Source organism: Gobius niger (genome assembly GCF_951799975.1).
Source record: "Gobius niger genome assembly, chromosome: 24".
Classification (NCBI taxonomy): domain Eukaryota; kingdom Metazoa; phylum Chordata; class Actinopteri; order Gobiiformes; family Gobiidae; genus Gobius; species Gobius niger.
In genome coordinates, this window is record NC_136875.1 from 16,545,580 (window position 1) to 16,569,288 (window position 23,709).

Genomic DNA, 23,709 nt, shown 5'->3' on the forward strand with positions numbered 1-23,709 from the left:
AATTTTTTTGTCAAATTTTTTTAAATTTTTCGTCATTTTTTTCCTCACTTTTTTTGTCAAATTTTTCTCACTTTTTTCTCGATTTTTCGTCATTTTTTTTCTCAATTTTTTTCTCACGTTTTTGTACATTTTCATCCTCGTTTTCGTCTCAGTTTTGTCGCTATTTTCACACCTGGGGTAAAGCTGGAGAAAATGTGCTCGGTTCAGGCAGGAGTTAAGGGGTTGATATTGCCTGCAGTTCACAAACTGTCCACCAGAAGATCATCTGGTCAGAAGATCATCTGGTCCTTCCTTTTTCAAGTTGGAAAATAATGACTGGTCTGTCCTGAGATTCAGGTCTGTGCAGTAGTTATAGTTGTAGTATTAGTTATAGTTATAGTTATAGTTATAGTTATAGTTATAGTTATAGTTATAGTATTAGTTATAGTTATAGTATTATAGTAGTGTCAGTAGTAAAGGATGTGAAAGTATTTCCTGAGGTGGACGTGTGGTCTTTATCTAATCGTCCTCAGTGAGAACTCAGGTCAAAGTTATAGTTATAGTATTAGTATTAGTTCTAATATTAGTATTAGCTATAGCATTATTTATAGTATTAGTATTAGTTGTAGCTGCAGTTTCCTGAGGAGGACGTGTGGTCTTTATCTAATCGTCCTCTGTAGGATCTCAGGTCAAAGTGCAGCGAGTTATAAAGTTTATCTGAGTTTATCTTTTCTACACGTGCGACTCATTACTGTGGACGTAGAGAAAAGTTACAGTGTGAGGAAGAGTTACAGCGCGAGGAAGAGTTACAGCGCGAGGAAGAGTTACAGTGTGAGGAAGAGTTACAGTGTGAGGAAGAGTTACAGTGTGAGGAAGAGTTACAGTGCGAGGAAGAGTTACAGTGTGAGGAAGAGTTACAGTGTGAGGAAGAGTTACAGTGCGAGGAAGAGTTACAGTGTGAGGAAGAGTTACAGTGTGAGGAAGAGTTACAGTGTGAGGAAACGCTGACGTCGCTCTACAACACTCTCTCTGTAGTTTCACCTTCCCGGGGCAGACGTTCTCAGACAGGAGGTGCAATAGGAACAAAGGGAGGCTGTGTTTGACCTTTCACCTGTGTGGGGGCGGGGCCTTTACTTCGCAGGACCTCTACATGCTTTTCAGTCATGTGACCTTCGTTGTTTTGGCGGCCATTTTGAATCCGGCAGTAGAATTATGCAGCACTACAACATGTAACCACATCTCTACTCAGGATGAAAAGGAAATAAAAACACAACTTTATGTGGAGAAACCAGTGAGTCAGTGTTTAAGACGTTAGCATGCTACTGGTTAGCATCTAGCTTCAACAGATCAAAACCAAAGTGAGAAAAAATTGAGAAAAAATTGACAAAAAAATGAGAAAAATTTGACGATTTTTTTTTTTAAATGGACAAAAAAGTGGTAAGAATTTGCCAAAAAAATGCGAATAATTTGACGGAAAAGTGACAAAAACTTGACAAAAAAGTGAGAAAAAATTTATGAAAAATGGAGAAAAAATGGACGAAAAGGTGACAAAAAAATTGACAAAAAAATCGAAACATTTGACGAAAAAGTGGCAAAAAAGTCACGGAAATTTGACAAAAATGAGGCAGAGGTCAGAGGTCAGAGGTCAGAGGTCAGAGGTCAGAGCTGTCACTGCAGTGTTTCCTCAGTGTTCAAACATATGAGCCACACACGTGTTCATCGTGTCGACAGTTGCTAGCCGGTAGCATGCTAACGTCTTGAGCAGCTTAAACACTGACTCAGACTCTGCTGGAGAAAGGTTTTCTGTTTCCTCTTTGTGCTCATTTAGTCTGAAGCAGATCCTTAGTAAACCCTGTAGAGATATTAGATACTGTCGTAGTACTGCATGTACTACGGTGTTCAAAATGGCCGACTGAACTCTGCGTGATGGAAACCCGTGTGTGATGATGTCATAATGTGGGCCGACATTACAATAATCATTACAATAATCCTCCTGTATTTGTTTCCCCTAAACTTTTACTCATTGTTCAGTTATTATAGAGGAGTACAGCGTCCTGGCCCCGCCCCCTGGCCCCGCCCCCTGGCCCCGCCCCCCGGCCCCGCCCCGGCTCCGTCTGCCGCTCTCACAAAGACACTCATTCATTTCTTTTCTCCTCGTTTGTTCCTCGTGTTTCTGCACGCGCTCAGTTCATGTCCCGACACTTCTGAGGCTTTTATCCTCCCACGCTCCGGAGGCTCTGGAGGCTCCGGAGGCTCCAGGAGCGAGGCCGAGCTCAGGCCGGGACTAAACCGGGACTAAACCCTGGATCAAACCTGGATCAAACCTGGATTAGGTCCTGGTTTGATCCTGAGGCTCTGAGAGAACGGTGCACATGTGGTGAAGTTCCACTCGCTCAGGCTTAACTCTCTGACTCATGTTCCAATAAAGCAGTTTGGCTTTACCCAAATCTAAAAGCAAACAAGCGGCCAGAACACTGACAAAATGTGACACAGGATGAGTTTAGTAGTTCTTAGCTTTCAAATGAGGTGTTGCAGTGTTGAAGCTTTTAGATTGGGGTAAAGCTGAACCGGTTAAGTCGGGGTTAAGAGGTTTGAAACTGTATGAACTGAATCTCATGGATTTGTCTGAATAAACAGTTTCCTCTGATCCTGCGGAGCTTCAGAAAAACAACATTTTCCCTGTTTCAAAATGTGGGAAGAAAAGAGGACATTTTAGAATAATAATAATAATAATTATTATTATTATTATTATTTGAAGGAAAAAAATGCAAAAAAAAAGACATTTCGGGGAAAAAGTGGCAAAAAATATGAACTTTTTAGACAATCTGTAAAAAAAAATTATAATAATAATAATAAAAAAGGGAATAATGAAGAAAATAAAAGAATGGGTGATTAAAAAGTTGGAAAATAGAAAATAACTAAAATAAATAAATACAGAAAAATACAAGAAACTGAGGATTTTTCACCTTTTCTTGTTGCCGTGTCTTTGAGCATGTTTAGTTTTTGGAAATTGCTAAAGTTTCTGGTGAATGTAAATATTTCTCATGTGTTACTTGTATGTTGACGTGTTTCTCATGTGTTTCTTGTATGTTTCTTGTATGTTTCTTGTATGTTTCTTGTACACTGACGTGTTTCCCCGTGTGTTTCTTGTATGCTGACGTGTTTTCTCATGTGTTTCTTGTATGCTGACGTGTTTCCGGTACATGTCCCCGCAGGTCACTTCCCGAACAAGGCCATGCCGTCGGCCGGCACGTTGCCGTGGTTACAGGGCATCCTCTGCAACGCCAACAACCCGTGTTTCCGGAGCCCGACGCCGGGAGAGTCTCCGGGCGTCGTCGGCAACTTCAACGACTCCATGTAAGACCCGGCTTTACCCAAATCCAAACGCTCACAGCCTCAGTGGAAAGCTAAGGCCTTCGATGTGTCCTGGTTTCCCCTGAAGAGCAGCCTCAGCCTCAGGGCCAGGGCCGGACCGGGACCCAAACCTCTGACCCCCCGCCTTCACCCAGAGCAGTTTCTCCAGTTCGGCTTTACCCAAATCTAAAGCTTCTTCACTGGAGAGCAGCACTGTAACGTCTCATTTGAAAGCTAAGATCTAGAAAAGTGACAGGAACTTTTTGTCACGTTGTCGCTGCATTTTTGTCATGTTTTTGTTGCTTTTTCATCACTTTTTGGCGTTTTTTCGTCACTTTTTTGTAACTTTTTTGTAACTTTTTTGTTGTGTTTTCGTCTCACAACAAAAAAAAATTGTCGTTTTTTCGTCAATTTTTTGGTGTTTTCGTCTCTTGTTTTTTTCAAGTTTTTGCTGCTTTTTCATCACTTTTTTGTTGTGTTTTCGTCTCTTGTTTTTCTTGGTTTTTTTAAAATGTTTTTTATGCTTTTTTGCTGCTTTCTCATTACTTTTTTGTGGCCTTTTGGCGTGTTTTCATCACTTTTTCATCAAATTTTTATCAAATTTTTATCAAATTTTTATCACATTTTTTGTCACATTTTTTGTCATTTTTTTGGCAATTTTTCATCACATTTTTGTTACTTTTTTGTCACATTTTTTGTCATTTTTTTGTACATTTTTGTGTGTTTTCGTCTCTTGTTTTTCTTGTTTTTTTTCATGTTTTTGCTGCTTTTTCATCACTTTTTCGTCACTTTTTCGTTGTGTTTTCGTCTCTTGTTTTTCTCGTTTTTTTCTTCACGTTATTGTTGTTTTTTCATCGCTTTGTCGTCACATTTTGTCGTGTTTTTCTCACTTTCCCTTCACATTTTTGTTTGTAGATGCTTTTCCTTTAAGCTTTTAGATTTGGGTAAAGCTCGGTCTCGCCCGGGGGTGAGGGTGAGGTAAAGTGAGGGGCGGGACCGGTGGCCCTTCTGTGCTCTCCCAGGACGGACATATGGCCAGTCCGCCCCTGCTCAGGGCCACAGATACAGGCCTGATTTGAAAGCTAAGACCTTCGATGTCCTGGTTTCCCCTGAAGTGCAGCCTCAGGGTCACAGATACAGGCCTGATTTGAAAGCTAAGTCCTTCGCTGTGTCCTGGTTTCCCCTGAAGAGCAGCCTCAGGGCCACAGATACAGATCTCAGATATGAGCCGATCAGAAACGGCCTGTGCTTCAATACGAGCCGTAAAAACAGATAAACGGCCATAAAGCTGCGGGTCACGGGTCACGTAATAACATATAAGGATAATAAAGGAAACACTTACAAGAATATACATGTCATCTAGTCTTCAGGTCTTTACTCTCTCCAGTTCAGCTTTACCCAAATCTGGAAGTTTCTTGACAAGAAACCGTGAAAAACCCACTGCAAAAAGTAAATATCAAGCATTGTCTTAAATGACTTGAGGAAATGTTTCTTGTTTTGAGCGGTTTTCACTCATTTAGACACTTTTCCTGATCAAGTTTGCTTTGCTTGTTTGAGGACATTTCAGACCAGTTCTAGGGTAAATCTCGCTTGAAATAAGAAAGTAAAATTGCCAATGAGATAAGACCAAAGAAAATGACCTGAAATAAGGACGAAATGTATCGAAACGAGTCAGAAACATCTCAGAACAAGTGAAATAATCCAGGACAAATGCCCAACAACTTCTTAACTTTTGGTCATTTTTTTGTATTTTTTTGTCAAATTTTCATCACTTTTTTGTCATTTTCTGTATTTTTTTTTGTTGGTTTTTTGTAATTTTTTCGTCATTTTTTAATCAAATTTTTGTCATGTTTTTGTCAGATTTTGTATTTTTTTTTTCAATTTTTTGTCATTTTTTGGTCATTTTTTGTATTTCTTTTGTCCGTTTTTTGTCCTTTTTTCGTCAAATTTTCATCACATTTTTGTCATTTTTTTGTATTTTTTTAATCAATTTTTTGTCATTTTTTCGTCATTTTTTTATCCATTTTTTGGTCATTTTTTTGTCATATTTTTGTCAAATTTCAATGACTATAACTGAGGAAATGTTTCTTGTTTTGAGCGGTTTTCACTCATTTAGACACTTTTCCTGATCGGACCGAGTTTGCTTTGCTTGTTTGAGGACATTTCAGGCCAGTTCTAGGGTAAATCTCGCTTGAAATAAGAAAGTAAAACTGCCAATGAGATAAGACCAATTTTCTTTCCCCATTGGCAAAGAAAATGACCTGAAATAAGAACGGAATGTATCGAAACGAGTCAGAAACATCTCAGAACAAGTGAAATAATCTGGGACAAATGCCCAACAACTTCTTAACCAGTCAAAACAACTAAAATGTGGATTATTGAGCTCAAACTGAGATGTTTATACTGATCTAGTTAATACTTTTTGCAACAAAGATGTGACGCAAACTCAACAAAAAAAGCGCTGATGACTAAAGAAAGCGTTCAGTTCTGCCTCTTTGACCTGAGCTGCTCCTCTGGCCTTCAGGCGCTCAGTCAGGAAGCTTTAGATTTGGGTAAAACCAGGCCCTCAGAGCTGGGTTTCCGTTACCTTCTCTGTCCTGGACTCTGACTCTGAACCTCCTGTTTTTCAGAATCTCGAGGCTTTTCTCCGACGCCAAGAAGATCCTGCTCTACAGCCAGAACGACAAGAACCTGGAGGGCTTCAAGGAGCTCTCTGCTGCCCTCCGCGGGCTGCAGGAGAGCAGGACAGGTCAGTGTCAGCGGGCGGTCAGTCCTCAGCGTCTGCAGCGGGTTTACCAAACACGTGGATACCAAACACACCAGAGTCAGGACACGCACATATATGGAGCGCCGCCTTTCCTGCTACACGTGGATACCAAACACACCAGAGTCAGGGCACGCCCATATATGGAGCGCCGCCTTTCCTGCTACACGTGGATACCAAACCTGTCAGTGTTTGTGAATGAATGAACCTGAAAGACTGAGTTTGGGCTGATTTTGCTCAAACCTCAACAACAAAAAATACAAAAAATGACAAAAATACAAAAAAACGACAAAAAAACGTTAAAAAAACGACAAAAAATGACAAAAAAATGATTAAAAAATGACAATAAAATGACCAAAAACTACAAAAAAATTACAAAAAATGTGACATAAATGTGATAAAAAATTGACCAAAAAATGACAAAAAACGACAAAAAACGACAAAAAAACGACAAAAAAATTGACAAAAATTGACAAAAAAAAAAGACAAAAAATGACAAAAAAATGAAAAAAAACGACAAAAAACGACAAAAAAATGACAAAAAACGACTAAAAAAACGTCAAAAAAATGACCAAAAAAAAGACAAAAAAAACGACTAAAAAAACGACTAAAAAATGACAAAAAATTACAAAAAAGTGACAAAAAAACAACAAAAAAAAGACAAAAATGTGATAAAAAAAATGACAAAAATGAGTTAAATACAAAACAAAAAAATTCTGGAAAATAAATCTGAGTTTGGTCTGATTTCACCCTCAGCTTGTTGGACATGTTCTGGTTTTTTCCACATCCCGTGCTCATTCAGCTGCTGAAAGTCAGATGAATGGGCTCGTGTGGGCGCTGCACCTGGCCCCGCCCCCTCGCCCCCTGGCCCCGCCCCCTTACATGATAGTGATTAAAGACGGGAGGGCGTCTGTGTCCCGGAGCGTGCCGCCGCTTGTCTGTGTGAGCTCAGGTGATGTGGCTCCGCCCCCTCGGCGTGGGCGCGCTGGGACAGGCGCGGACACGAACCCGTGACTCACTCGCTTTTACACGGCCCGCGGCCACGAAAACTCCCTCCTCCGCATCACGTCACGGAGCACACGGAACACGCACACGGAACACGCGGAACACGCGGGTTCACACGGTTCAGCCTCAGCAAAGGCTTCATGGATCTGAAGCTTCTGCATCATCACTGACATAAAGATGAGGGAAAATGTGGGAAGTTTCCTGTTATTGGATCTTTTTATTTAACCCCTTAACCCCCACCTGAACCCAGCACATTTCTCCAGCTTTACCCCAATCCAAAAGTAAGGGGAAAAAGGTGAGAAAATAGCGACAAAACTGAGACGAAAACGAGGATGGAAATGTGACAAAAAAGTGTAAAAACATTGATAAAAAAGTGGCAAAAATGTCACAAGAAATAGACAAAAAAATGGACGAAAAAATGACAAAAAATGACAAAAATATTTAAATAAAAATGACAAAAAATGACAAAAAATTGACAAAAAATTGACAAAAAAAATGAAAAAATGTGACAAAAAATTGACAGAAAAAGGACAAAAAATGACAAAAAAAATGACAAAAATGTGATAAAAAATTGACAAATAAACAACAAAAAATGACAAAAAATGTGATAAAAAATTGATGAAAAAATGACAAAAAATTTACAGAAAAAGGACAAAAAATGACAAAAAATTTGACAAAAAATTGACGAAAGAATTACAAAAAAATGTAAAAAAAAATTTAAAAAAATGACAAAAATGTGACAAAAATGTGACAGTTCCAGTGCAGATGTTCCAGGCCTGTAGGAGCGACTCACGTGCAGATGTTCCAGTTGTGTTTGTTTTTATTTTTATTGTCAGTGAACAGATTCACAAAGAGAAACATCAAATATAAAACTTTAAACGTGTGAGATCAGGCGTGACAGAGACTCAAACAGCACCAGTGTTTCCAGATGTGCACGTGCAGATGTGTCTCCCTGCAGACAGAGTGTTGTCGGGGGGATTCCGTGCCAAACCGGTCAGTGTTTGTGAATGGAAAAGCCCCGAGAGCGGCCCAAGCCTCGTAAACATCAGACCTCCACACAGAACGCTGGACCGCTCTGACCACTGTGAGTGAGAGGCTGTCGTCTGTACGGGTTTGTTCAGCTGAGGCCCTGAACCCCCCGACCCCCGGCTGGAGACCTGAGGAAAACGAGGTCAAAGAGGAGCGAGCTCTGCTGGTGAGAACCTGCGCCTCCTGACTCAGCAGATCCTCGGGCGCCGCTCGTCCCTGTGACTCGACACGTCGGCGTTTGGGAAGTTCCTCCTCAGTAAAGAAGGCCGTTCTTTAACTAAACTAAACTAAACTAAACTAAACTAAACTAAACTAAACTAAACTAAACTAAACTAAACTAAACTAAACTAAACTAAACTAAACTAAACTAAAGTTCCTCCTCAGTAATGAAGGCCGTTCTTTAACTAAACTAAACTAAACTAAACTAAACTAAACTAAAGTTCCTCCTCAGTAATGAAGGCCGTTCTTTAACTAAACTAAACTAAACTAAACTAAACTAAACTAAAGTTCCTCCTCAGTAATGAAGGCCGTTCTTTAACTAAACTAAACTAAACTAAACTAAACTAAACTAAACTAAACTAAACTAAACTAAACTAAACTAAACTAAACTAAAGTTCCTCCTCAGTAATGAAGGCCGTTCTTTAACCGGTTATTTACAGTTTCAGTGACTGTGACTGTGGCTAATGTGTATTTGTGAATCAGGAGAATGTAGCTGCTCACATAAAACTAAACTAAACTAAACTAAACTAAACTAAACTAAACTAAACTAAACTAAACTAAACTAAACTAAACTAAGCTAAAGTTGCTCCTCAGCGTCTGGAGGAGTTCTTATAGGAGCTCTGAGGGTTCTTAAAGGAGGTGTGAACGTTCTTAAAGGAGGTGTGAGGGTTTGGGTTCCTGCAGGTCCGTGTTTGTCCTCACGAGGTTTCAGCTCATCTGTGACGCCTGTAAGAATGTTCTGTAAATGCTCTTCAAGTTTGAAGTATAAAAATCCCACGTTTCCTCCTGTCATTTTTTTGTCATTTTTTTGTCATTTTTTTCTTATTTTTTTCTTATTTTTTTCTTATTTTTTTCTTATTTTTTTCTTATTTTTTTCTTATTTTTTTGTCATTTTTTTTCTTATTTTTTATTTATTTTTTTCTTATTTTTTGTCAATTTTTTCTTATTTTTTCGTCAAATTTTTGTCAATTTCTTGTGACATTTTTGTCACATTTCCATCATTGTTTTCGTCTCAGTTTTGTTGCTAAAGGAGGTGTGAACGTTCTTAAAGGAGGTCTGAGAGTTTGGATTCCTGCAGGTCCCGTGTTTGTCCTCACGAGGTTTCATCCTCTCTGTGACGCTGTAAGAATGTTCTGTATTCAGTTTGAAGTATAAAAATCCCACATTTCCTCCTGTCATTTTTTTTTGTCATTTTTTGTCAATTTTTTTCTTATTTTTTTCTTATTTTTTTTTCTTATTTTTTGTCATTTTTTTCTTATTTTTTTCTTATTTTTTCCTTATTTTTCGTCAAATTTTTGTCAATTTCTTGTGACATTTTTGCCACTTTTTCATCAATGTTTTCTCACTTTTTGTCACATTTCCATCATTGTTTTCGTCTCAGTTTTGTCGCTAAAGGAGGTGTGAACGTTCTTAAAGGAGGTGTGAACGTTCTTAAAGGAGGTGTGAACGTTCTTAAAGGAGGTGTGAACGTTCTTAAAGGAGGTGTGAACGTTCTTAAAGGAGGTGTGAATGTTCTTAAAGGAGGTGTGAACGTTCTTAAAGGAGGTGTGAACGTTCTTAAAGGAGGTGTGAACGTTCTTAAAGGAGGTGTGAACGTTCTTAAAGGAGGTGTGAACGTTCTTAAAGGAGGTGTGAACGTTCTTAAAGGAGGTGTGAACGTTCTTAAAGGAGGTGTGAACGTTCTTAAAGGAGGTCTGAACGTTCTTATAGGAGGTGTGAACGTTCTTATAGGAGGTGTGAACGTTCTTAAAGGAGGTCTGAACGTTCTTATAGGAGGTGTGAACGTTCTTAAAGGAGGTGTGAACGTTCTTAAAGGAGGTCTGAGAGTTTAGGTTCCTGCAGGTCCGTGTTTGTCCTCACGAGGTTTCATCCTCTCTGTGACGCCTGTAAGAATGTTCTGTATTCAGTTTGAAGTATAAAAATCCCACGTTTCCTCCTGAGATCAGGCGAAACCACAGATCACGTTACATGTGTGAGTTTATAATGAAGGAGAAAACATGAAAACTTTACATCAAAACTGTTAAAAAAGTGGCAGAAAAACGACGGAACTCGAGTCTGAAGTTTCTGCCTCAGATCTTCTTTGTCTTTTCTTTAGTGAACTTTATTTATTCATCTGAAAACGCTTCATCAGCAGAAACACGGCTGAACAGAGTTCATCTTCTACAGCTGTAAAGGATCCATCATGGACCTTCACCAGCTGGACCTCACCTGCACCTCTTTACCTCTCTCCTCTCCTCTCTCTCCCTCTCTCCCCCTCTGCCACCCCCCCTGGTCCCCCCCTCTCTCTCCTCCTCTGTTCAGTTTCAGTAGAAAGTGCTTTTGTGGGAGTTAAATGAGGCTAAAGCTCAGACAAAGAAGCTGAAACAGGAGCCTCTGTGATACTGGGCTCCAGCGGGACCTCAGAGTACTTTTACTACCCAAAACTGCACTGTACTGCTCTCACTACTGCAGTACTCCAGCGGGACCTCCACGTACTTTTACTACCTGACAACTGCACTGTACTGCCCTCACTACTGCAGTACTTCACCCACTCACTACTGCAGTACTTCACCCACTCACTACTGCAGTACTTCACCCACACTACACTCTACTACTGCAGTACTCCACCCACACACTAGTGCAGTACTCCAGCGGGACCTCCGAGTACTTTTACTACCTGACAACTGCTCTCACTACTGCAGTACTTCACCCACACACTACTGCAGTACTCCAGCGGGACCTCAGAGTACTTTTACTACCTGACAACTGCACTGTACTGCCCTCACTACTGCAATACTCCAGCGGGACCTCAGAGTACTTTTACTACCTGAAAACTGCTCTCACTACTGCAGTACTTCACCCACACTACACTCACTACTGCAGTACTTCACCCACACACTACTGCAGTACTCCAGCGGGACCTCAGAGTACTTTTACTACCTGACAACTGCACACACTACTGCAGTACTCCACCCACACACTACTGCAGTACTCCAGCGGGACCTCAGAGTACTTTTACTACCTGACAACTGCACACACTACTGCAGTACTCCACCCACACACTACTGCAGTACTCCACCCACACACTACTGCAGTACTCCACCCACACACTACTGCAGTACTCCACCCACACACTACTGCAGTACTCCAGCGGGACCTCTGCGTACTTTTACTACACGAAAACTGCACTGTACTGCTCTCACTACTGCAGTACTCCACCCACACACTACACTACTACTGCAGTACTTCACCGAGACCTGCACGTACTTTTACTACCTGACAACTGCCCTGTACTGCACTCACTACTGCAGTACTTCATCCACACACTACTGCAGTACTCCAGCGGGACCTCCACGTACTTTTACTACACGAAAACTGCACTGTACTGCCCTCACTACTGCAGTACTTCATCCACACACTACTGCAGTACTCCAGCGGGACCTCAGAGTACTTTTACTACACGAAAACTGCTCTCACTACTGCAGTACTTCACCCACACACTACTGCAGTACTCCACCCACTCATTACTGCAGTACTCCAGCGGGACCTCCACGTACTTTTACTACCTGACAACTGCCCTGTACTGCTCTCACAACTGCAGTACTTCACCAGGACCTCCACGTACTTATACTACCTGACAACTGCCCTGTACTGCTCTCACTACTGCAGTACTTCACCGGGACCTCTGCGTACTTTTACTACCTGAAAACTGCCCTCACTACTGCAGTACTTCACCCACACTACACTCTACTACTGCAGTACGAGCGCAGAGAAAGTACTTCACTGCTGTACTAGTACTACAATGACTGAGTCGTAAGATTTAAAGTGTAGTAAAAAAAACCTGGAGCCAGATTTACACCAATCAGGGCCTGGTGTCCCTGAGTCTGCCCCGCCCCCCTGAGTCTGCCCCGCCCCTAAGCCCCGCCCCCCTGAGTCTGCCCCGCCCCCCTGAGTCTGCCCCGCCCCTAAGCCCCGCCCCCCCCCCAGGAAGGTTTATCCAGGAAGTGACGCCAACATTTAGGAAACGCTTTGAGAATGTCATGTTTTGATTATTTTTTTTAAAACTTCTGAAATCGTTTGACTTTGGCTTTTTTTCATGTATATATTTATTTATTTATTTTTTTGGAATTTTGTTATAAAGTCTGGAACATTTGTAAAAACTGTTGAAAACGTTTGCAATTATTTTTTGGAACAATGAAGAAAAGTTTAGTAAAATGAGTTGAACGTTGTGTTTGTAAATGTCGTCCATCATGTCTGTCTCTCTGGAGTTTCCCGCTCGTTCATTCACAAATACTCACAGGTTTAGTATCCACGTGTAGCACGACAGATCCAAACATGGTCATTTCCTCTGTGGGAGACAAAGAGACTGTTTAAGAACATCTGTTCCCTGAGCTCCAGATGTTCAGCCCTTGTGTTGTGGTCCTCTGGTCCAGGGTTCAGTCTGAAGCACTTCCTGCAGGAGGAGGAGACCATGAGCCACTTCCTGAAGACCAACGCGTCGCTGCCTCAGGAGACCGTGGACCAGCTGCTGTCGGCGCCCATCAACCTCAACCAGGTACCGCCCCCTCCCCACAGGTACCACCCCCTCCCCCTCCCCTCAGGTACCGCCCCCTCCCCTCAGGTACCACCCCCTCGCCTCAGGTACCGCCCCCTCCCTTCAGGTACCACCCCCTCCCCTCAGGTACCCCCCCCTCGCCTCAGGTACCGCCCCCTCCCCTCAGGTACCACCCCCTCGCCTCAGGTACCGCCCCCTCCCTTCACATTACACATTGTCAGGACATACAGGAGCTTATTTTATCCAAAAAAAGAGCTTTCAAATCAAATGTACGCTCACAAAATGGCGCCCGCGGCATCGCCTTGACTCTTTTTTCAAATACTCGAACTTTAACGAAAATGCAGTGTTTACCGACTGATCTATAAAGTTACATTTAGCGACGTTTTTTATAAATAAAGGTGTGAAAATAGCAATAAAACAATGATGGAAATGTGACAAAAAAGTGACAAAAAAATGGACGAAAAATTTACGAAAAAATGACCAAAAAATGATGAAAAAATGACAAAATGTGACAAAAATGTGACAAAAAAATTTATGAAATTTTTTTACGAAAAATTTACGAAAAAATTACGAAAAAATGACAAAAATGTGATTAAAAAATGACCAAAAAGTGACAGAAATGAGTTGAATCCCCAACAAAAAAATGTTGGAAAAAACTCTGATGCCGTGAGGAAAAAGCTCCTCTGGGTTCAGGCGGGAGTTCAGAGGTTTAACCATCTGGCCCTGACCTTCATGTGTGTCATGATGTCTCAGGTTTCCACAGCAGACTGTCCCTCCGGAGCAGAACATCTCACACTAACCTTTCTCCATGCCCCATGAATGCCTCGCTTCTGCCTCTGACCTCACAATACCACCTCACGAAGTAACGCGCCACCTTCTGCCGTGGGTGTGTAACTACAACTAAAACAAAGTTATTACACGAAACCAAACAAATAATAATTTGAATGCACATCAGTGTCACACATTCCCTGACACCAAATCAATCAATACTAAGACAGTGAACCTTTATCTCCAGCTCTGGTTTGGTGGACCCTGAATAACGAGGCCCAGGTTCCTCTCAGGTTCCTCAGATTCCTCTTCCTCTGATGTCGGTGAATCTTCAGTGTTTCTGCTCTGAGACGTGTTTCTGCAGTAAAATCATTAAAATCATTAGTGGATGTTCCCGTTTGAACTCTGCTCTGACTGAGCTCCGTGAGGCGTGTTTCTCCCACGATCCTTTTCTCTCAGACCGGCCTGAACCTGACTGGACCTGAAACAGAGGAAACTGTAGATCCAAACGGTGAAGCTCTGTCTGCAGACTCTGAGGGAAAGATGAGTTCTTTAAAGCAGTGTTTTTCAACCTTGTTTGAGCCAAGGCACATTTTTTTCATTGAAAAAATCATGAGGCACCAGCAGAAAATATAAAAAAATGTAACCCTGTAGCCTGTATTCAGTCGTTCTCATCAATTTCATGTCTTGTTTAGGAACAGCGAATAGTCTCACAGTCACCGCCACCTGTCGCATCCATGCATCACTATTTCTCTTGTTTCAAAGAAATGAGCGACCTGATATGGAGTATTTATTACATAGTTACTCTACTCTAGAAGCACAGACACTCGGAAACGGTACATTATTTGTGGATAATAATGAATTTGTTAAAAAAAAAAAAAAAACTAGGTGAAATTGGATAATTTTCCAAGGCACAGCAGACAATATCTGACGGCACAGAGGTTGAAAAACACTGCTTTAAAGAGAGAACATGTATTTGTCTTGCCCCCCCCCGTCTCTCCCTCCCTGATTAGTCTCAGCTCTGTCTTTTGTTTACACTGAAAAATGCTGCTCTTGGTTCCAAAAAATGGTGTAAAATCAGACACCGGATTGTAGCCTTAGGGTAATTTCTATCCGTCGTCCCCCATGCGCACTCTCAAACACGCTCTCATTCATCCTGGCCTATTGTACATGTTTTTAGTGGTAGGGGAAACCCTACGCAGACACGGGGAGAACATGCAAACTCCACACAGAAAGGCCCGTCCCTGGTGGGAATCGAACCCGGGACCTTCTAGCTGTGAAGCGAAGGCGCTAACCGCTGTGCCACCGCTGTGCTTAGACAGATGCTGATTAGCTCATGGTTAGCAGTTAGCAGTTAGCAGCTAGCAGTTAGCAGTTAGCAGCTAGCAGTTAGCAGTTAGCAATTGGCAGCTAACAATTAGCAGTTAGTAGCTAAAGGCCGACAGTCGTGTAATAAAGTATAAATTCGAGAAGTGCAGCAGCTCCAATGGGAGTTTTCAGGTCAGTGTAGATCCTCCTGAAGGCCTTGGTTCTCCTCTCTGACCTCTGGCTCCTCCTTCTTCTCCTGTAGATCCTCCTCTCTGACCTCTGGCTCCTCCTTCTTCTCCTGTAGATCCTCCTCTCTGACCTCTGGCTCCTCCTTCTTCTCCTGTAGATCCTCCTCTCTGACCTCTGACTCCTCCTTCTTCTCCTGTAGATCCTCCTCTCTGACCCCTGACTCCTCCTTCTCCTCCTGTAGATCCTCCTCTCTGACCTCTGACTCCTCCTTCTTCTCCTGTAGATCCTCCTCTCTGACCTCTGACTCCTCCTTCTTCTCCTGTAGATCCTCCTCTCTGACCTCTGACTCCTCCTTCTTCTCCTGTAGATCCTCCTCTCTGACCCCTGACTCCTCCTTCTCCTCCTGTAGATCCTCCTCTCTGACCTCTGGCTCCTCCTTCTTCTCCTGTAGATCCTCCTCTCTGACCTCTGGCTCCTCCTTCTCCTCCTGTAGATCCTCCTCTCTGACCTCTGGCTCCTCCTTCTTCTCCTGTAGATCCTCCTCTCTGACCTCTGACTCCTCCTTCTTCTCCTGTAGATCCTCCTCTCTGACCTCTGACTCCTCCTTCTTCTCCTGTAGATCCTCCTCTCTGACCTCTGACCTCTGTGTCCTCCTGTAGATCCTCCTCTCTGACCTCTGACTCCTCCTTCTCCTCCTGTAGATCCTCCTCTCTGACCTCTGACCTCTGTTTTCTCCTGTAGATCCTCCTCTCTGACCTCTGGCTCCTCCTTCTTCTCCTGTAGATCCTCCTCTCTGACCCCTGACTCCTCCTTCTCCTCCTGTAGATCCTCCTCTCTGACCTCTGGCTCCTCCTTCTTCTCCTGTAGATCCTCCTCTCTGACCTCTGGCTCCTCCTTCTTCTCCTGTAGATCCTCCTCTCTGACCTCTGACTCCTCCTTCTTCTCCTGTAGATCCTCCTCTCTGACCTCTGACTCCTCCTTCTTCTCCTGTAGATCCTCCTCTCTGACCTCTGGCTCCTCCTTCTTCTCCTGTAGATCCTCCTCTCTGACCTCTGACTCCTCCTTCTTCTCCTGTAGATCCTCCTCTCTGACCTCTGACCTCTGTCTCCTCCTGTAGATCCTCCTCTCTGACCTCTGACTCCTCCTTCTTCTCCTGTAGATCCTCCTCTCTGACCTCTGACTCCTCCTTCTCCTCCTGTAGATCCTCCTCTCTGACCTCTGACCTCTGTGTTCTCCTGTAGATCCTCCTGAAGGGCTTGGTTCTCCTCTCTGACCTCTGTCTCCTCCTGTAGATCCTCCTGAAGGGCCTGGTTCTCCTCTCTGACCTCTGTGTCCTCCTGTAGATCCTCCTGAAGGGCTTGGTTCTCCTCTCTGACCTCTGTCTCCTCCTGTAGATCCTCCTGAAGGGCTTCGGCGTGCACCTCACCGACCTCTGCCCGTCCAAACCCAGGGGGCGGGACCTGAGCAGCTACATCACCATCTCAGACCCGGCCGTCCTATCAGAGCTGACGCAGCGGATCTGCTCGGCCCCGCCCGCCTGGCTCAGGGAGGTGGAGCAGCTGTTCCTGCAGAACCTGGACTTCATCAAACCCGTCAAGGTAAAGCAGCAGAACCTGGACTTCATCAAACCCGTCAAGGTAAAGCAGCAGAACCTGGACTTCATCAAACCCGTCAAGGTAAAGCAGCAGAACCTGGACTTCATCAAACCCGTCAAGGTAAAGCAGCAGAACCTGGACTTCATCAAACCCGTCAAGGTAAAGCAGCAGAACCTGGACTTCATCAAACCCGTCAAGGTAAAGCAGCAGAACCTGGACTTCATCAAACCCGTCAAGGTAAAGCAGCAGAACCTGGACTTCATCAAACCCGTCAAGGTAAAGCAGCAGAACCTGGACCTCATCAAACCCGTCAAGGTAAAGCAGCAGAACCTGGACTTCTTCAAACCCGTCAAGGTAAAGCAGCAGAACCTGGACTTCTTCAAACCCGTCAAGGTAAAGCAGCAGAACCTGGACCTCATCAAACCCGTCAAGGTAAAGCAGCAGAACCTGGACTTCATCAAACCCGTCAAGGTAAAGCAGCAGAACCTGGACTTCATCAAACCCGTCAAGGTAAAGCAGCAGAACCTGGACTTCTTCAAACCCGTCAAGGTAAAGCAGCAGAACCTGGACTTCATCAAACCCGTCAAGGTAAAGCAGCAGAACCTGGACTTCTTCAAACCCGTCAAGGTAAAGCAGCAGAACCTGGACTTCATCTAACCCGTCAAGGTAAAGCAGCAGAACCTGGACTTCTTCAAACCCGTCAAGGTAAAGCAGCAGAACCTGGACTTCTTCAAACCCGTCAAGGTAAAGCAGCAGAACCTGGACTTCTTCAAACCCGTCAAGGTAAAGCAGCAGAACCTGGACTTCATCAAACCCGTCAAGGTAAAGCAGCAGAACCTGGACTTCTTCAAACCCGTCAAGGTAAAGCAGCAGAACCTGGACTTCATCTAACCCGTCAAGGTAAAGCAGCAGAACCTGGACTTCATCAAACCCGTCAAGGTAAAGCAGCAGAACCTGGACTTCTTCAAACCCGTCAAGGTAAAGCAGCAGAACCTGGACTTCATCAAACCCGTCAAGGTAAAGCAGCAGAACCTGGACTTCTTCAAACCCGTCAAGGTAAAGCAGCAGAACCTGGACTTCTTCAAACCCGTCAAGGTAAAGCAGCAGAACCTGGACTTCTTCAAACCCGTCAAGGTAAAGCAGCAGAACCTGGACTTCATCAAACCCGTCAAGGTAAAGCAGCAGAACCTGGACTTCATCTAACCCGTCAAGGTAAAGCAGCAGAACCTGGACTTCTTCAAACCCGTCAAGGTAAAGCAGCAGAACCTGGACCTCCAGATCCATCCAGAGAAACACCGGGAAACAAGCAGACTTTGAGGAGAGTCTGTGTGGTTCTCAGTCCCAGTCCGGCCCTGGTCAGAGTCCAGGGCTGGTTTTCAGTCCCAGTCCGGCCCCTGGTCAGACTCCAGGCCTGGTTTTCAGTCCCAGTCCGGCCCCTGGTCAGACTCCAGGCCTGGTTTTCAGTCCCAGTCCGGCCCCTGGTCAGAGTCCAGGGCTGGTTTTCAGTCCCAGTCCAGCCCCTGGTCAGAGTCCAGGGCTGGTTTTCAGTCCCAGTCCGGCCCCTGGTCAGAGTCCAGGGCTGGTTTCAGTCCCAGTCCGGCCCCTGGTCAGAGTCCAGGGCTGGTTTTCAGTCCCAGTCCGGCCCTGGTCAGAGTCCAGGGCTGGTTTTCAGTCCCAGTCCGGCCCTGGTCAGAGTCCAGGGCTGTGTTTCAGTCCCAGTCCGGCCCTGGTCAGAGTCCAGGGCTGGTTTTCAGTCCCAGTCCGGCCCTGGTCAGAGTCCAGGGCTGGTTTTCAGTCCCAGTCCGGCCCCTGGTCAGAGTCCAGGGCTGGTTTTCAGTCCCAGTCCGGCCCTGGTCAGAGTCCAGGGCTGGTTTTCAGTCCCAGTCCGGCCCTGGTCAGAGTCCAGGGCTGGTTTTCAGTCCCAGTCCGGCCCTGGTCAGAGTCCAGGGCTGGTTCTCAGTCCCAGTCCGGCCCTGGTCAGAGTCCAGGGCTGGTTTTCAGTCCCAGTCCGGCCCTGGTCAGAGTCCAGGGCTGGTTCTCAGTCCCAGTCCGGCCCTGGTCAGAGTCCGGGGCTGGTTTTCAGTCCCAGTCCGGCCCCTGGTCAGACTCCAGGGCTGTGTTTCAGTCCCAGTCCGGCCCCTGGTCAGAGTCCAGGGCTGGTTTTCAGTCCCAGTCCGGCCCTGGTCAGACTCCAGGGCTGTGTTTCAGTCCCAGTCCGGCCCCTGGTCAGAGTCCAGGGCTGGTTTTCAGTCCCAGTCCGGCCCCTGGTCAGAGTCCAGGGCTGGTTTTCAGTCCCAGTCCGGCCCCTGGTCATGACTCGCTGGAACATTATATTTATAATTGATTTAAGTGAAGTGAAAGAGCAGGATTCAGCAGAGCCTGGGTTTACAGTATGGTAATTATCTGCCTGCTGTTTCAGTTTGTTTGGGGCATTAACACTTTTCTACAGAGGAAGATTCATAGATGTTTATTGAGGAAACGTTGGACCGGCAGAAGGACCCGGTCAGACCTGGATTAATGACTTGTGGGCGGGGCTTAGTCTGTGTTTGAACCTGAAATATGTTAAATCCGTCTGTGGTTTGTAAGAGACTGATTTGCTTTGGCGGCGTCTGTGAAATAAACTCGCCGTCGGCAACGAGAAGTGCAAACACTCTCTCAGTATGCAAATCCTGCTGTCTGAGAACAAACACATGCAGGTGTTCAAGCAGGGGGGCCACACTGAGGGGCCACACTGAGGACACAGGGCCAGGGCCGTGGGAACCCAGGGTGCTGAGGGCGCTGCAGCTCCCCCTGGTGGATAGTTTGTGAACTGCAGGCAATATTGACCCCTTAACTCCCGTCTGAACCCAGAGGATCTTTTTCCCCACGTCAGCACATTTTTTTGTTGGGTGTTCAACTCATTCCTGTAACTTTATTTGTCATTTTTTATCACATTTTTGTAATTTTTTTGTCAATTTTTAATCATTTTTCGTCAATTTTTCCACCATTTTTTCGTCATTTTTTAGTCACTTTTTTATCACATTTTAGTAATTTTTTCGTCAATTTTTCGACAATTTTTTTGTCAATTTTTAATAATTTTTTTGTAATTTTTTTGTCACATTTTTGTCATTTTTTCGTCATTTATGTGTCAATTTCTTGTGACATTTTTGTGACATTTTTGCCACTTTTTCATTAATTTTTCGTCACTTTTTTGTCACATTTCCATCATTGTTTTGTTGCTATTTTCTCACCTTTTTTCCAGAAGCTTTTGGATTGGGGTAAAGCCAAACTGGAGAAAATGTGCTCGGTTCAGGCGGGAGTTAAGGGGTTAAAACCTTAAGGATCAGGATTATTTGTATTTTTAGACCAACCCGCTAATAGATCTAAACAAACTCACAGCAGACGTCCCTCCGGAGCAGACGATCCAGCACTAACCATCCAAAAGCTTCTGGAAAAAAGGTGTGAAAATAGTAACAAAACTGAGATGAAAAATGTACAAAAAATGACGACAATTTGACAAAAAAGTGAGAAAAAGGGCAGAAAAAGTGATTCGAATTTGAAAAAAAAAATGTGAATAATTTGACAAAAAATGTACAAAAATGTACAAAAAATTGACAAAAAGTGATGAGAATTTAACAAAAAAAATTGAATAATTTGACAAAAAAGTGACAAAAAAGTCACGAAAATTTGACAAAAATGAGACGACTGCCCAACGAAAAAACTGATGAAAAAAAATCTGATGTGAGGAAAAAGCTGGAGAAAATGCTCTCGGTTCAGGCGGGAGTTAAGAGGTTAATCAATAGGATTTATGCACAGGAAAAGGATTTTGGGGGTAAATTTTGTCCCTTAGCGCCCCCTAACTAAAGTATCTTCCCACGGCTCTGCACAGGGGCCACACTGAGGGGCCACACTGAGGACACAGCTCATGTTTAAAGTTCAGCTGGAGGTCCCTATGCTAAAGTGGCTATGATAGTTAGCATGAGGTCCCTATGCTAAAGTGGCTATGATAGTTAGCATCAGAGGTCCCTATGCTAAAGTGGCTATGATAGTTAGCATTAGAGGTCCCTATGCTAAAGTGGCTATGATAGTTAGCATCAGAGGTCCCTATGCTAAAGTGGCTATGATAGTTAGCATCAGAGGTCCCTATGCTAAAGTGGCTATGATAGTTAGCATCAGAGGTCCCTATGCTAAAGTGGCTATGATAGTTAGCATCAGAGGTCCCTATGCTAAAGTAGCTATGATAGTTAGCATCAGAGGTCCCTATGCTAAAGTGGCTATGATAGTTAGCACCAGAGGTTCCTATGCTAAAGTGGCTATGATAGTTAGCATCAGAGGTCCCTATGCTAAAGTGGCTATGATAGTTAGCACCAGAGGTTCCTATGCTAAAGTGGCTATGATAGTTAGCATCAGAGGTCCCTATGCTAAAGTGGCTATGATAGTTAGCACCAGAGGTTCCTATGCTAAAGTGGCTATGATAGTTAGCATCAGAGGTCCCTATGCTAAAGTGGCTATGATAGTTAGCATCAGAGGTCCCTATGCTAAAGTGGCTATGATAGTTAGCATCAGAGGTCCCTATGCTAAAGTGGCTATGATAGTTAGCATCAGAGGTCCCTATGCTAAAGTGGCTATGATAGTTAGCACCAGAGGTTCCTATGCTAAAGTGGCTATGATAGTTAGCATCAGAGGTCCCTATGCTAAAGTGGCTATGATAGTTAGCATCAGAGGTCCCTATGCTAAAGTGGCTATGATAGTTAGCATTGAGGCTCCTCCCCCTAACTCCTCCCTCACTGACAGACCACTTCGGACGCTTCTCATCATGACGCTGCCGCACGTCTGGTTTGGTTAAGACCTGGTTCGGGACGGGCCTCACACACGTTTCACAGAGGGAAGCGTCGGGCCGGAGTTTCTCTGGAGCCGAGTCTTAAAGTGTCTCCTTTAAAGACGACGTTTGTGTTTGAGGTTTTGTGCTTGTTTCCACAGAGAGACATGACCTCTGACCCCGAGGCCGTGAAGCGAGTGGCTGTGGCGACGAACAGACTCCTGGACACCATGGGGCTGCTGGCTGTGGAGGTCAGACTCTCACACTCCTCGTTCAGGGGGTGGGTTGGGTCGGGGGGGGGTTGTTGGGACAGTGGAGTCTGGAGTCTCTGGGTTCATCTGGCTCCGGGCCGAGTTTACGGAGCTCAGACTCGACGGGCTCCGGGGCAAACGCCTGGACCCCGCTGTGATTTAGGGACAGGACCGGGACAAAGGGGGACAGAGGGGGGACAGAGGGGGGGCAGGGGGGGGGCAGAGGGGGGGCAGAGGGGGGGACAGAGGGGGGGCCCCGCGGGGAGCGAGGTTAAACAAGGACAAGGAGGAAGAAGAGGGAAAACTCCAGTGCAGAGACGGGTCAGTTTTATGTGAAAACACCAGTGTCGATATTTTCAGCGTCAGATCAAAGATTTTAACTTTTAACAAACAAACAAACAAACAAACAAACAAACAAACAAACTGTCCATCACTAAAGTTGTGACTGGCCTTTTATCACCTGCAGACACTGACAGATGTTCAGAGTCACTCTTAGGGTTCGTTGTCACAGGGTCAGATGTTCAAATCTTTGACCTGAAAGTGATTCTGTCACGTTACGAAGTTTAGGAGATTGACGAAAAATTGACAAAAAAATGACAAAAAATTTACAAAAAAATGACGAAAAATTGACAAAAAAATGACAAAAAATTTACAAAAAAATGACAAAAAATTGACGAAAAAATGACAAAAAATGACAAAAAAGTGACAAAAAAATTATTAAAAATTGACGAAAAAATGACAAAAATGTCACAAGAAATTTACAAAAAAATTACGAAAAAATGACAAAAAAGTGACAAAAAAATGACAAAAAATTGATAAAAAATTGATAAAAAATGGATTAAAAAATTGACCATAATGTCACAAAAATGTCACAAGAAATTGACAAAAAAATGACGAAAAATTTACGAAAAAATGACAAATGTCACAAAAAATGACAAAAAATTGACAAAAAAATGTATTAAAAATTGACGAAAAATTTATTAAAAATTGACGAAAAAATGACAAAAAAATGACAAAAAATGTGTCACGTTACGAAGTTCAGGAGAGACATTCAGCACAATAACCGAGTCTCCTACAGGACATGGAGCATCCGCAGAACATTCAATGGTTGTTTTCACTGATAATTAGTTTATTCCAAAACAAACCCAGATCCAAAACCTCCGTCTGAGCGTCTCTGACAAAACAAAAACTCCACAGCCTGAAAATGACAGAAAACCTGCGGGACGTTTCAGCCTCATGTTTACGTCGTTCGTCTACAAACTGCGGTTCTGTTTAGTTTGTGTTTCTGTGGGTTTAGGGACATTTGGCCTTTGGGGAAACTCTTTGACCACAGACTGGTTTCGATGCCGTCAGAGGCGTTTTCATCCCTTTAACTGGAAATACGACATTTTAGGTCAAAGGTCAAACCCGTCGGCGTTTGGAGAAGAGCGTTTTCTAAGCTTTGAAATAAACTGGTTATTCGTGAAGAACGTCTGAGTCCAAACCCTTCAGTGTCGTTTTTATTCCTCTTGAATCAGCTGCGGTCACTTCCCCTTCAGAATCCTGCTGATGCGGCGGCGTGCGGACGCTCACTTCCTGTTTGCTCCACAGTAAAAGCTGACGACTCACCTCGGCCTCGGCCTCAGTGACGTTTGTGTTTCCTGTCACACGTGTCGGCCCCTCTCACGCTTTACCAGAAACACAGAATCATTTAAAACAACTTACATTTGAGCAGCGGGTCACACTGTGTTTAATGCAGGCTAGCTGATACCATAGAAATGCACTAGCCTAGCACTAGCCTAGCACTAGCCTAGCGCCATGTAGCTCTTCAAATGTAAGAACTGTATCAGCAACACTGTGGATCACGAGGAAATGAGGCCGTCTGTCAAACATCCTGAGATATCCCTCTAACTTAGCAAAAGGAGGGAAACAGCGCC

General features: G+C 44.0%; 1 protein-coding gene across 1 annotated transcript in view; it reads left to right on the forward strand.

The window, feature by feature from the left end:
• The window catches only part of LOC306982575 (phospholipid-transporting ATPase ABCA1-like), a 105,391-nt gene that overhangs the window by 14,895 nt on the left and 66,787 nt on the right, over positions 1-23,709 (forward strand). The window contains exons 4-8 of the mRNA XM_079582549.1: positions 3,195-3,336; positions 5,964-6,082; positions 12,763-12,884; positions 16,544-16,747; positions 21,704-21,793. Coding sequence (XP_079438675.1) covers positions 3,195-3,336; positions 5,964-6,082; positions 12,763-12,884; positions 16,544-16,747; positions 21,704-21,793 — 677 coding nt within the window. The remainder of the gene's footprint in view (positions 1-3,194; positions 3,337-5,963; positions 6,083-12,762; positions 12,885-16,543; positions 16,748-21,703; positions 21,794-23,709) is intronic.